Source organism: Sapajus apella, unplaced genomic scaffold, assembly GCF_009761245.1.
Source record: "Sapajus apella isolate SASKATOON/1434 unplaced genomic scaffold, GSC_monkey_1.0 scaffold37, whole genome shotgun sequence".
Taxonomy (NCBI): domain Eukaryota; kingdom Metazoa; phylum Chordata; class Mammalia; order Primates; family Cebidae; genus Sapajus; species Sapajus apella.
The window spans coordinates 21,652,050-21,666,158 of record NW_022436977.1 but is presented as its reverse complement, the minus strand read 5'-3'; the positions used below and the strand labels follow the sequence as shown (position 1 = coordinate 21,666,158).

The window sequence follows — 14,109 nt, the reverse complement described above, 5'->3', positions numbered from 1 at the left end:
AGAATTTCCCTTTTTACTTTCTGAGACCAGAAACTGATTTTATTTTTCATAACTGAGAGATTACTTATGTAAGTACACAATAACATGATGTCGAAACAAACTATGAGACTTAGGAGAACTGGTTGACTTAAAACATATACCAGTTTCTTCTTCCATTGTTAAAAGTAGGCTAACAACAGATCATTAGCTAGAGAGGAAATCAGATGATTATTGACCTTCTTGAGATGAAAGTTTACACAAGAAACTAATTACTAAAACAGTCTGACAAATGACCTGAGTAGATACTTACTGCTATACACAAGACATGGTATAATATTTTGTAAAGCCTGTTGTTTTTGGAAGTATTTATGGTAAACTTTCTTAAAAATAATTAGGGTAAATACTTCTGAAACCGGGCCTTCCTTTTTTTTTAAGCTTTGTCATTTCTATTCTGATTTTTCCTGGTGAAATTCTGGTACTGAGATGGGCATTCTCTGTACCTTTATAGTACCACTCCAAAGGCAAGGAACCATGATTGACAACAGTCAAGCTGTGGATGAAATGACCAGGAATGGAAAATGAAGTATGTAAATCTCACTTCACAGGAACTCCTCTCATATTGCTTTTCTGACTAAAATTGCTGTTTACCTGGTCTGAATGTTAATGCCTAAGACATTGCCCAAATAGTTTTCCCCTTGCCCCATCAATATGTTCTCTTGCATATATTGGCATGCTCCCATATAAAGTAAAAATATTAGAGATATTTTATATTTTATATAAAGGTTTATGTATTGTTGGGGATGTTTTCGTTGTGCTCTTTTGGACATAATACAGACTTCTTTGTTGAGGCAAAAAAAAGAAACTGTGTTAGGTACTGGTAGGTACTGTTAGGAACTGTGTTAGGTACCAGCAGGTACTGTTAGGAACTGTGTTAGGTACTGTTAGGAACTGTTAGGAACCGTGTTAGGTACTGTTAGGAACTGTTAGCTACTGGTAAAACAGCAGTAAATTAGATAGATGCATCCCTGGCACCAAGGAGCTTCTATTCCAGCAGGGGGAGACAGACAGTACTAAGTGCATACACCATTAGCTGTTTCTCTGCCAAGTGTGCTAAATGCTGTGAAAGAGAAGTTTGAGTGCTCTCAGACCTAGGTGTGAAAGGTCAGGGTAGACTTCTCTTAGAAGTTGATATTTAAGGCTGAGAAACTAGCAGGATAAATAGGAGTTAACTAAGTAATAGGACATGGGTTGGCATGAGAGGAGAGAGCACAGCATGTGCACAGGCTCTAAAGCAGGAAGCAACTGAAAAGTCAGTGGGCCTGCATCACAGAGAGAGACGGGAAGAGGTAAGGCAAAGGCTAAATCTTGCAGAATTGAGATGAGAATTTTGGATTTTTATCCTCAGAGCTGTGGGAAGCCATTGAATGATATTTGAAGCAAGGGAGTAAAACAATCAGATTTGCATTTTAAAAATACTGGCTAATATCAGGGAAATGATTTAAAGGGGGCAAAAAGGGAAGGCAGATGACCAATAAGAGACTATGGTAATGGCTTAGGTGAAACATGATGGTAGTCTACTCTGGAGGTGGTTAGTAAAGATAGACATAGGCCAGGCATAGTGGCTCATGCCTATAATCCCAGGATTTTAGGAGGCTGAGACAGGCTGATCTCCTGAGGTCAAGAGTTTGAACAGCCTGGCCAACATGGCAAAATCCCGTCTCTACTAAAAATACAAAAATTAGCTGGGTGTGGTGGCCCATACCTGTAATCCCAGCTACTCAGGAGGCTGAGGCAGGAGAATCGCTTGAACCCAGGAGACAGAGATTGCAGTGAGCCAAAATCACCCCATTGTGCTCCAGCCTGGGCTACAGAGAGAGACTCCACCTCAAAAAAAAAAATAGACATGAACAGATTTGACGGAGATGTAGGAGGTTAAGTGAATACGACATGCTAATGGACAGGATATGGAATACAGAGAAGAAAAGATAGTCAACATGACTCCCAGGTTCACATAAGTTAATTATGCTGGCACATTGCTTTACAAAACACTTTTCCATACATTATCTTGTATGAGCTGAACCTCAATCTTGTAAACTACATTAAGGGATCATTATTCCAATTTTACTGATGAGAAAATAGGTTCAGAGAGTTAACATTTATTTTACTGAGTGTAAGATCAATTAATATACTGTCTCTTTCCAGAAAGAATTTAAGACTAACAATGAAACATGGTATTGCAGAGGAGCACATTAAAACGATTCAAATGATGAAAGAATAGAGATAGAACCCAAACAGAGCCAAGGAGGAGGCTAAAAGTACACACTATAGCCTACCTATGCACATGCTTTCCATACACTAGAAACTTACCTCTAAGCTCCAGGAGGGAGGCTTTTCCAATATCTCACAGCTTATGGTAAAGCATAGACTCAAACTGAGGTCTTCCAACTCAAACCCCACACATTTGATTTCACATTAGCCTTAATCCAAACCACCGCTGAGAAGGTCTCTCTATTAAACCTTCTGTTACAATCTCTCAAGAATTTCTGTATCTAAATACAGCAGACTAGTTTGTTACCATCCTGTCTGTTGGGAACAATTAGTGTAGTTCAATGAAATGTTTTAAATATCTGTTTGAAGGCATCAAGGCAGTCCTCACTGATCCCTCATCTTGAGGGATCAAGATCTTGGGGATAAGAAGAGCAGAGAGAGCGAACTTGATACTGGCTCCCACTCTTCCATCTGGGTCATTTGCCTATTCGTAACTGGCAGATGAGAGCCTGAGAATCTGGCAGTCTTGCAGGGTTTGAGTTCGAGGGTCATCAAGGATGAGGGGCCGCAATAAACACCCCAGGCTTTCCAATGAGACTGCAGAAGGGCTATGCCCCAGGAGTTGAGATAAGCAGGAAATAGACTAATCCTTATAAAAGGCTGAAGCCCAGTTTTAAATCAATCTCCATTATGGCACTCTGTCCCTATCCTAACTTCCTACCAGAAAGAAAATTCTGTGGGGGATATTAGTGTTATCCAGAGCCTGACATTATCTATGATCACAGTGTTCTTTCTCGCATTCCCACAGATTCATTCAGCATCCCAGCTCAGACCTTCTGCTAACACTTGCTATGCCAGGCACGTGGCCTGCCTCCCCACTGGAAGCTTCAGGCTCCCGGGGAGTCTGAAGCCAAGTCCATCCTCTAGGGTTGGAGGAAAGCTGGATATGTCTGAGATCAGCACTCTGCAATCAAATTCTTTTTGTCTGTACTCCTCAAAAAGCAGCAGCCCCAAAGCTGGCACCAAGTCGTTCCTGGATACTGGAAAGTCGGGCCTTAGGAACGGGTAGAGAGAGGTAGTGCCAGCTGCACATTGGTTGGTTGGCTGCTGGTCAGTGGGCAGGTGGTGAGGAAGAAAAAGTGGACAGTGGGTCTTGGAGGGCCAGAAGGAGCAGGCTCTGGGAAACAAAGTGTAGCTCTTGCTGCTGCCTGCCCTTTCCACACAGCCAGCTCCCACCTCTTCAGTTATTACCAAGCTGGGGTCAATAAGAGCTTCTGACACTTCCTTGAACTTCAGGCTAACTTATGACGCTAACAAAGACACCTAAAGGTGAACTGAGGACAGACCTCTGGGAGTACTGGGCAGTGTGACATGGTGGGAATTTGGAATCAGACAGACTTTGCTATGTGGTCTTAAACAAATTACCCAATTTCTCTGAATTAAAGTTCTTTGAATGCAAGCAAAGACAAAACGAGTTTTGGTTGACTTAAAAAAACAAGAGTGTGAGGGAGCTCCTAGGTTGATGGGGAAAAGGAGAACCAGGCTCAGGACTAGGAGAAGGATGGACTCCAGGGCAGCTCGAAGGTCTAGGCAGCAGGAACAGAGGTTGGTCTGTCTCGGAGTCTCTGCTGCTGAGATGGATGGACTCCACGTTTCTCCCTTCTCTAACCCACTTTACTCTGCAAAGTCCTGGGAGAAGTGTCTAATTGTTCCAGTATAAGTCACATGCCCACTTCTTGGCCATGGGCGAGCAGGGCTTCTTTGCTGGCAGATCCACCAAGGCTACACACAATAAGGGAAAATAAATTCCTCCAAAAACCCTTTTTGGCCTGCAGTTGAGCTGAGTGTTGTCAGAAGAAAATTATACTGAGTTCCACTGGGGTTGAGGGATGAGGGATTATGAGGTTGTCCATTGGAAATGGGGTGGGGACAACGTTGTTTCCTCTGTTTATGGTTCTATTCGCTACACTTAGAACATTCAGCATATTAGCAACTCAAAAAATGTTAAATGAATGGATGAAACACAACCTTTGCATTTAAGGAAAGCCTTTGCGCTCAAAGAAGTAACTGATGGGAATTGCAAGCTCCTATGGCAAACAAGGATGGAGAACTATTTGTCCTTTAAGTGCTTCTTAAATCACATGAAGTCTGCTCAGCTCTGCAAAGTAGGATCAACTCTCAGCACTGACACTGAAGGAAGTGACTGTGATCCAAGACTTAGAGGAGGCAGATGCCTGAAGCTCTTCACCCACTGGCTCTTGCCTCATTTCTTTCCTGCTCCTTGCTTCCTCTCACTCTGACCTCTGGCCATCTGAATGACTTGCAGCTCCTGGCTGCTTTACTCCACCCCCTCTCCTTCCAACTCCTAGTCTTTGACCAACCACTAGCTTTTAGGATTCCACTTAAATACCACTTCTTCCAGAAAGCCTTCCTTGAACCCAAATCCCAAGGCTGGACTAGTTGGCCCTCCTAGTGCTCCCACAACACCCTGGGTTTACCCCAATGATGGATCTCACTGCTCTTTGTTATAATAAAGAGCACTTTCCCACCTGTTCCTGTTTATTTTTCATTCTCCACGTGCTTCGACTTGAGCTCCTTGAGTGCAGACCCTGGTCCTTCTTGTGTCCTCAGGGCCGACCTGGCTCAGGGCCTGGTCCCCTAGTAGAAGCTCAGTAAATCTTTGTTGAATGAAAGAATTAATGAATGTGGAGTTAACAACAGGACTCATTAAAGAGTTCTGGGTTGCAGGACCTGAAATCTTCCATGTGCTTCAGAGGTCATTGTGTCTAAGATGTTTCTGTCTATGGTGTTTTCCTTAAACTATTTCTCATGATTGTCAGGTTATAATTATAAGATGAAATAATTTTAAGATACTTCCAGCTCCCTGCCACTAGCTCCTCGTTCTCAGCCCACACTCTCACAGAACTATTTCCCTAATTCCCACCACATGCCCTTCTATCCGTCTGATAAACTACAAATACCCTTTGGTTTATACATACTGGAAATCTTTATCTTCTTTATTTACTGTGTGTGTATTTAATAGGACAGCTGTCTCAGTCATATACCCAGTACCAAGAGAGCAAGTGCATAATGCCTTTCTTTGTGCAGAACTTTGTGTGGTGCCACAAGAAAGCAGGGGCATCTCAGAGGAGACAATGATCAGAATTGTTTTGTGTTCAGTAGGAATCAGAAAGGGTAGAGTTTGCATGACCATAAACACAGGCTGGCTGCAACTAATAGAAAATTCTTGAGCGTATTCCATCCCCCACCCAAAGTCTACCTCATTGTGTCATTCAGCCCGCTTTATCTCCCCAGCCAACCCAAGGCCATCCAGGACCGCAGTATGTAGGTGGGCTTTGAGTAAATAGGCTGGTAATGTTAGGACTGATGGACCTCTTGGATGTGATATGGGAAAGGATTCAAAGGAAGGCCAAGGGTGAAAGTTCTGGCAGGCTTTTTTTTTTTTTTTTTTTTTCCCAAAGACAAAAGATGGTAGGTAGTATGTAGAAACACCTGTGAGGTTTTTTTTTTTTTCTGGCTGGATCCTGACTGATACACCACCTGTGAGTAACTTACTTATTTGTTGACGTGTTAATTGTCTACCTCCCCTGCCTCCACTAGAAATGTAAGCTCCATGAGGGCAGGGACTTTGCTTTGTTTACTTTTTGCCCCTACACTCAGAACCATTTCTGACATATGCTAGACACTCAATATTTTTTGAATGAATGAATAGCATACTCCAGCATCCAGAGAACAGGTAGGAAAGTGATTACGTGGGGCAAAGGAGAGCAAGTTCTGAAGTTTGTTCATATTAGGGAATTAGCTACTGCAACAACAAAAGGACAGTGAGCTGTTCAGCCTGTCTTTTTCTTTCCTGGATATCTAGGGGGCAGTAAGTCATGGCCAAGTCCTACCAGTATCATTTGACCTCTGTGCCAAATCACACTTCTGGATAGGAGACCGTGAAATCCCTGGAATCTCTGGATGGGACATGGTGGAATCCCTGGGCCCTGAACAGAGTCCAGGATAGCTGTGCAAATGGTCTAAGAAAACGTCCATTCATGGCGTCCCCCTCTGCTGCTCTCGCTGGAGCCCTGTGAAGTCTCTGTTGTGGGGGGGAATGGTGCAGTTTGCATTTGAACTTGCTCCTTTTCCTGAGGCTTGAACTTCACACATCCAGCACATTGTTCCAGAATTTATAACGCAAAGTTTACGTATACATTCCTGTACCCCTTGATATCCTTAAACTTGTTGCTCCTCATATTAGCTTGGATCTGCCTTTGGCCACTCTTGAAGGGGACGGTCTCCAGAATGACACTTGCTCGGTGTTGAGGTTTGAGGACTCCAAGGCTGCAACAGAGAATGGAGTATGTCAGAAAACCATAGGCATGATGATGACCCTGGAGACTTTTTCCACCCAGCCGCCCAAGTGGAAGGGAGTGCTTCCACTTTCCCTTCCCCAGTGTTGTAGGCCTGGCCCAGGAGCTAGGGTCCAGGGAGAAGGATAGAGCCAATCTCGGAGTGAGGGAGGGGAACAGAAGAGAAGGTTGAGCACTTGCAGCACTCACAGGATTTTCTGCTGTTTCTTGAAGAGGCCGCTTCCTTCCACAGTCAGCACACAGCCCTCAACCTGTTCTGAGAGGGGGTTTGAAAATATCACCTGTATGGAGAGTGGCTGGTTCACAACGGCTGCTCCTAGAACCTGAACAGACCAGGAGGGAAAGGAGAGTTAGTCCTCATTCCCCAACTCACCAGACATTTATGAAGGGCACTGTTCTCTAGGGTGGCAGAATATGCCACCCCCAAATATACCACTTTGGCATAAGAATTACTTTGAGCCAAAGACAATTGAGAAGAAGCAGATACAAGAAAAGCTCTCTGGTTTCTCCTTATTTGCCTAAAAGCAGGACATAAATTTGCAAAGGTGTCCCCCCTCCCCCTCTACCAGGAAGGGCAAAGGCTAATCACCAGAGATGACTTTAGACCCTTATGGGCCTGAAGCTGAAGCAGGCACAAGAGGAATCTAAACCATAAACTGCCTAAGTAAGCTTTATCTACCATGAGTTTCCCATGTATTTGCCTTCCCACAGTTTGCCACCCCTCGAGACTCTTGGTCCTTTCCCTTTCTCTTGTCACTTCTGTAAAAACATATTGCTTCTTTGCTAAGATGCCATAAAAGCCCAAGTTCTTCGTGTTTCCCCACTGGAGGGGACTCCATGGGCTTACATGACAGGGTCTAGGAGGTTTGGTTGGCCTTGGGGAGAAAGCACGGGAAGGAAGGGAGCCCTTCAAATCTTCCCACTCGGAAGACCACAGAATGTCAGAGCAGGAGGGTCCTCAGAGGCCATCTAATCTAATCCCCTCTCTGATAGTTCAAGAAACAGAGGCCCAAGGGCTTGTCCAAGGATTCACAGCCAAACAATGGCAAATCAAGTGAATTAACCTTCAGACAAGGCTCTCCCCCGACCAGAGACCCTACCATCTGGGTTCACTTTCCTTACGTTGACCCATGGGGAAGGCCAACAGCAGGAGTGGCACAAGAGGGGGCTCTCCCATTGTCCATGGCACCTGCTCAAGTATCCATCCATAAAGCCTCTAGTGGGCGGTACAAGAGGATGAAGACCTTTCAGACGAACTTCCTCCTCCTGGAACACCAGAAGAGGCAAAGGAAAGAGGGGATGCTCTCCTAAGCAGGCCTAGGCTGCCCTCTCACAGGGTTTCACCCCCTCCCCACCGGACCCAGGGGCCCCACAAGCCATTTGTGGGAGTCCTGCCTACATTAATCGTGATGCTCGGGTAAGATAAGGTGATGATCTTGTTCACCAGGATTTTCTTGGGACTGCTTTTCTCTTCACCCAAGGCGCTGATGCGGATCAGCTTGTCTGTTGACAGGTACTGGCTGTACTGGGAATAGGAGATTTTGCAGGGGTAGGCCTTTGCTAAAGAGAGAACACAAGGATTGGGTGAGAATAGCTGAAAAAATCAGCCGGACCTGAGGCCCTCTTCCACAGAGAAGAGGGAGTCAACATGTACCGAGTCCCAGAGAAGCAGGTGGTAGCTTTTCAGATGAGGAAATGAGCTGTAAAGAGCCAAAATGGCAGCCCAAGGCCATTCTGCTAGGAAATGAGAGAGCTGAGGCTCCAACCAAGGTCTCAGAGACTCCAAATCTCAGGCTTTTTCTGCAAAACCAGCTACTTTTATTGGGATAGGAAAGGAAGAGAAAGGAGGGAAAGAAAAGGCGATACTAGGAAGGACGGGAGAAGGAAGAAAAAGAGGGAAGGAGGAGAAGTCTGTGCCGGAGAGGACAGTAGGAATAACAGGGTCTCAGGGGTCTGATCCCAGAACACTGTTGGCTGGTTCAACTCCACTGACATTGCCAAAACCGACTCTGCGTACACAATCTGTGCATGCGCGTACCTTCTTGAGGAGAGAGTGTGATGAACGCCACATCTTGCCAGAATGGGGGCAGGGGGTTGCCATCGTGCAGCAGAGACTGGGCACTCAGGTTCACTTTGAGGTCCTTGAACTGGGAGGACATGTTGAGGGCCAGCAGAGCAAAGGATATATCCTGGCCCATGTTGGGTGGGTCGAGCATCTTGAATTTCAGGGAGACCTGCACCACATCACTGGGTCGAAGGGAAGGCACATCCAGGCTCCGAGGGCTGTCCTGGCTCAGTGGTGTGGGCCTGGAAGGTTGTAACTCTGCTCCTCTTCGGAAGCCATGGAACCTTCTAACCTTCAGCTTCTGCAGAGCCTTCAGAAACACCTGCCTCTCCTGGAGGGAACCTGATGGGGGAGAGCACAGCACTAGCTGTGAGCCAGGCTGATCCGGGTAGGCTGAGGCTGAGTGCCATTCCCCCACCCAATATCTCCACCAACAGCTCCAAGCCTTCATTCCCAGTAACAAGCATTTCCTCCACTCCTTGTGAGCTTTCCCAGGCAGGCTCTGCTGGGTACTTCACACCCTTCCTCCTATATCAACCACAAGCAAGGTGTATTATTACCATTACCATTCTTCTTATTATTCTTCTTCTATGCACAGATAAAGAAAAGGAGGCTAAAAGAAGTCATGCTACCTGCGCAAGTCACACAGCTAGTAAGGAGCAGAGCCCAGGTGGAAATCAAACCTGCCCAACTCTAAAACCTGTGCTTGTGGCCACTTGATTCTATCCTGATGTCCTCAAGGGAAAAACAAAGGCCCACAAACGCAGAGAAATAAATCTCTTAAAGACGGCAGGGGAATGGTGTGATTTCCTGTTCCGGAGCCAGATTATTGGTCGGGGAGAGACTAATTCCTGGAAGCTGAGGAACGGAGAAGCGCAGTAAATAAGTATATAAATATGAGAGGAAGTCTAGGCATGCAGAGTTCCCAGAGTGGCCCCAGGTTCCCTGCTCTATCTCAGGGGTCCCTGTGGGTCACATGTGGAGGAGTACTTGCCTCTGCCTTCCTTATAATTCCAGAAGCTGCCTTTTTTGAGTCCTTACTGTCTCCAGGGACCAGCTCTACCCCTTCAATGCATTTGCCACAACATCCTTAGGCAGAGGCCACTTTTATACCCTTGCTCTGGGAGTCTTTCTAAACCCAGTTCCAGACCAAAGAGAATCTGGAGACATTTACTTCAGTAAGAGTGGGCCAACAGGCTGAGCACAATGGCTTACATTTGTAATCCCAGCACTTTGGGAGGCCAAGGTGGGGTGGATCACTTGAGGTCAGGAGTTCAAGACCAGTCTGACCAACATGGTGAAACCCTATTTCTACTAAAAATACAAAAAAAATTAGCCAGGCATGATGGCAGGTACCTGTAATCCCAGCTACTCAGGAGTTAGGAGACAGAAGAATTGCTTGAACCCGGGAAGCAGAGGTTGCAGTGAGCTGAGATTGTGCCATATTGCCTCTAACCTGGGTGACAGAGCGAGACTCCATCTCAAAAAAAAAAAAAAAAAAAAAAAGAATGTGCACAAAGAGATGGGAATCCAATTTAGCGCATCTGTGGTCTGTGCAACCCCAGACCCTGTCCAGCTGGATGGGAGAAGACTGGCCCAAGGAACACCTGAACAGGACCCTCAGGCCCACCAGGATATGGCTTCAATCCCCCTGAGTACACAGGGGACCCTAAGGGCCTCTCTATCAAATGCTGTCAAAGCCCTGCCCGTATTCCCTTGGTATTAGCTGTTTCAGTGCCCACAGGACCTACTTTCAAATTGCAGCCCCTGCAACTCTGAGACGTTCTCTGTCACCTAAGCAGACTCAGCTCAGGCATGGGGAGGGCTAAAAGTGCCAAAAGTGCAACCCTATCACACTGAATCAGTGATAGGGTTGCCAGATTTAGAAACAAAAATATGAGGTAATTTGAATTTCAAATAAACAACAAATAATTTGGGACTTTTTCTTTTTTATTTTAAGAAATGGGATCTTACTGTGTTGCCCAGGCTGCAATACAGCAGTAACACCATAAATCACTGCAGTCTCGAGTTCCTATGCTAAAGCGAGCTTCCCATCTCAGCCTCCCAAAGTGTTCGGATTGCAGGTGTAAACTACAACTCCTGGCCTGGGACATACTTACACTAAAGCATTATTTGTCCTGTATTTTCCCTGGCAGCCTCACTCCCAGAGCTCCCAGCCAGCTGTCCATTGTGCTAACAGGCTTGAAAATGTACTCTACATCCACTTCCTTCCTTTCCCTGTCTCCCTTCCTCACTCTGCTACCAGGATTTCCAGGATTGCCTCATAAATAAACCACTTGGATTTGAATCCTTGCCTCAGGATCCATTTCTGGGGCTACCCAGCCAAGATGAGGCCAGAGTCCCTGGGAAGTAGGTGGTGACAGCACTGCTGGGCTGTGTTCAACACTCATCCCCTACTGAGGACCCTCTTCCCAGGCGGGGAATTCTGGAGCCTCCCTGCATCTGTCCCTGAGGCCCATGTAGATGAACCACAGACACCCACTCACCAGTATTCCCAGCAACTGATCGGCCCTCCCCACCACTCTCTACCCACCCTGACTTGTGCCTGCTCAGATCCTCCCCAGCCAGATCCCAGCTCTGGCCCTCACCCTGCCTCTAGCCCTCATGGACTGGATATTTTTGCCTGGCTTCCTGGTGGTTGAACCTAGTGACTGGACATTTTCAATTTCCAGGCATTCATCTATACCTGACCAACATAGCCTCCCCTGTGGCCCTGCTGCCAGGGCTGTCACCTCAGAGTCAGCCTCTGGCCCTGCAGCTCCACAGGGAGAAGGTGGGAGTGAACATCCGGCCTCACCTCAGCCTGTCCTCCAAAGACTCAATGAAACACAGTGAATTAAACAGTACCCTAAATAAAATAAATGAATGGCAGAGTGTTTACTAAATTCCCTGCTATCTTCAATGGGAGGCTGATTTTGGGGGGAGAAGCAGGGGTGAAGGATTCATATTCTGTTGGGGCTCTCCAGTCCATGTGAGTGCCTGTGGTGGGAGCTCGCTGACCTGCAGGATGTGGGGTGGAGGTGGCATGAGGAAGTAAGGCCATGGGGCCACCCCAACTGGGGCCTCAAAACTGAACGGCTGAGGAGACAGTGGGGCTGGGTCCTGCCCGGCAGATGCTCTCTGACTCTCTAGGGCTGGGGCTCTTAGTAGGGCTGGCTTAGTCATACCTTCTTCATACTTGTAGTTCTCCGTGATGTCATCCCGCTCATCACTCTGGATGCTCTTTGTGCTGATAAAATTGCCAACAGAACTCGTGTCTTGGTGTAGCTTCTGCTCCTTCCCTCCCTGGACAAGCCAGGACATGCAGTCAGCATTCACCATGGAAAACACAAAGGGTGTGTCGTAGTTCAGGTCCACTTCTCCTTCTTTGATGGCTCTGACAGAGGCAGGGCCACAGCAGTAGAGGCCTGAAGGAGAACAGGGAAGCCTCGGTGGGCCATTTGTTGCAGGGCTGGGCAGGGGTGGGGCACTCTTCATGGGAGTGGGTCCTGCCTTTCTTCTGGAGAGCCTCACCATTGCTTGTCTCCTGAGGTGTGGCGTCCAGTACCTGCCAGCCTCCATATCCAGGAGGGAGATCCTTCCGGGCCATCCAGCACTCATTCCAGACATGGAAGTTCCTGTGTCAAACAGAGCCAAGGTAGACGTAGTATTGCTTACTCTTTATAGAACAAGGCAAGGGATGGATGAACAAGTGAACTGTACAGACTTAGCACACACAGGGCTTGAAACCTCTGTGGGTAGCCAGGCCCGGTGGCTCCTGCCTATAATCTTAGCACTTTGGGAGCCTGAAGTGAGAACATTGCTTGAGCTCAGGAGTTCAAGATTAACCTGGGCAATAAAGCAAGACCTTGCCTCAAAAAAAAAAAAAAAAAAAAAAAAAAAAAAGTTAGCTAGGCATCCTGGTGCATGCCTATAGTCCTAATTACTTGGGAGGCTGAGGTGGAGAATCACTTGAGCCTGTGTGTGTTGCTGACTCACAGAGGCACTTGTGGTCTTTGTGTTCAGAGGTAAGGCCGTCCTGTGATCAGAACTCAGGATGTTGGGACTCAGGAAACAATACCCCAAAATAAAAGTATCAGAAGCAGAAGTGGTTTTTTTGGACCTCTTCCTGTCTTTGTGTCCCTCAGTCTCTCTTACCCCCATGGCTAGCCATAGAAACTAAAATCTCTCTTCCTGAAGGTGGGAAGGTCACGGAAACCAGAACCCCTTTTCCCTAAAGCCAGTCTTAAAACCTAAAAATATTACCCTGACATAAAAACTGGGCATAAGAAATTTATCTGAGCTACCCTATTTGACTGTAGGTCATAAGACCCTCATTCCAGAGAGGGTCCTGCCCCATACTGGGAAGGAGCACATGCTCAGAGAGGCCAAGCAGAATGTAGACAGACAGGGCTGGGTTTCCCCACTCAGTCTATTAGCGTTAGGTCATACCATTTGTCCAAGCATATTTCTACATGGCTGTCCATACTCTGTTAGACTAAGCATAAAAATGGACAATTTCTCCTGTATCTTTGGGTCTTCGTTCTGAAGGCTCCAGTGTACATGTTTATAAATGCATATACCTTTTCTCCTATTGATCTGATTTGGTGAGTTGATTTTTTTTAAAACAAATCTTCAGAGGGCAGTGGGGAAATTTTCTCTAGGCCCTACAGAACTAGGAGGTTCTATGAAGGAGGTGACAAAGATGAAAGCCTCAACACAGGGCAGGACACTCACGGTGTGAGACTCCTAAACCCCAGACGGGCTTTGCTCAGCTGTCTCCCAGCTGAAGATTGGCAAGAGGGGTGCGGGCAGCCTTGGCAGAGTTGGGGTGGGGTGCAGGAGGTGAAGGGGAGAAGGCTCATGGACATCGTACTGCCCTTCTTCCTGCCATGGGGCTTAGCTCTGATGTGCGGCGCTAGAAATAGGTTGAGAGGTTGTTTCTCACCAGATAGTATCTTTCTTATTCCCCAAAATCCTGCCCGTGTTGTCATAATACTCATCTATGATCAGGTTTCCATCTGTGTCGTGGCCAGAGTCAAAGTTGGTGATCACACGGGTGGGGATCCCCAGACACCTCATCACTGCAAAATGGGCAGAAAAAAAATCACCTGTGAGCTGTGGATTCAGGACCTGTATATTCTGGGACTTAGGGCCCTGGGCCTGGGGAAATCTTTCATTTGCCATCTGCAGGACCATGCTGGAGCTATCTGGAGCACTGGAATAGTGATATTTATTTCCAACTTCCTTCCCCACTTCTGGAGCTCATGAGAGAGATTCTATGGAAAGATTGGGTTGCTGGCAGCTCAGATAAGCACTGCCTAAGCCAACAGAAAGTCTAGCAAGCTGTGAGTTCTCCTGCTTATGCCATGAGGGTGGGACAAGCATGCCTCTCCTTTGGCAAAACTCGAAGGCCTG

At 46.8% G+C, this 14,109-nt stretch overlaps 1 protein-coding gene across 1 annotated transcript in view; it reads right to left on the bottom strand.

The window, feature by feature from the left end:
* Positions 1 to 6,031: 6,031 nt before the first annotated feature.
* Positions 6,032 to 14,109, bottom strand: part of TGM5 (transglutaminase 5) — a 32,792-nt gene continuing 24,714 nt past the window's right edge. The window contains exons 7-13 of the mRNA XM_032297716.1: positions 13,640 to 13,775; positions 12,226 to 12,329; positions 11,880 to 12,119; positions 8,665 to 9,033; positions 8,026 to 8,186; positions 6,816 to 6,949; positions 6,032 to 6,597 (exon numbers count right to left, since the gene is read on the bottom strand). Of these exons, the coding sequence (XP_032153607.1) occupies positions 6,444 to 6,597; positions 6,816 to 6,949; positions 8,026 to 8,186; positions 8,665 to 9,033; positions 11,880 to 12,119; positions 12,226 to 12,329; positions 13,640 to 13,775 (1,298 nt within the window). The 3' untranslated portion in view covers positions 6,032 to 6,443. The remainder of the gene's footprint in view (positions 6,598 to 6,815; positions 6,950 to 8,025; positions 8,187 to 8,664; positions 9,034 to 11,879; positions 12,120 to 12,225; positions 12,330 to 13,639; positions 13,776 to 14,109) is intronic.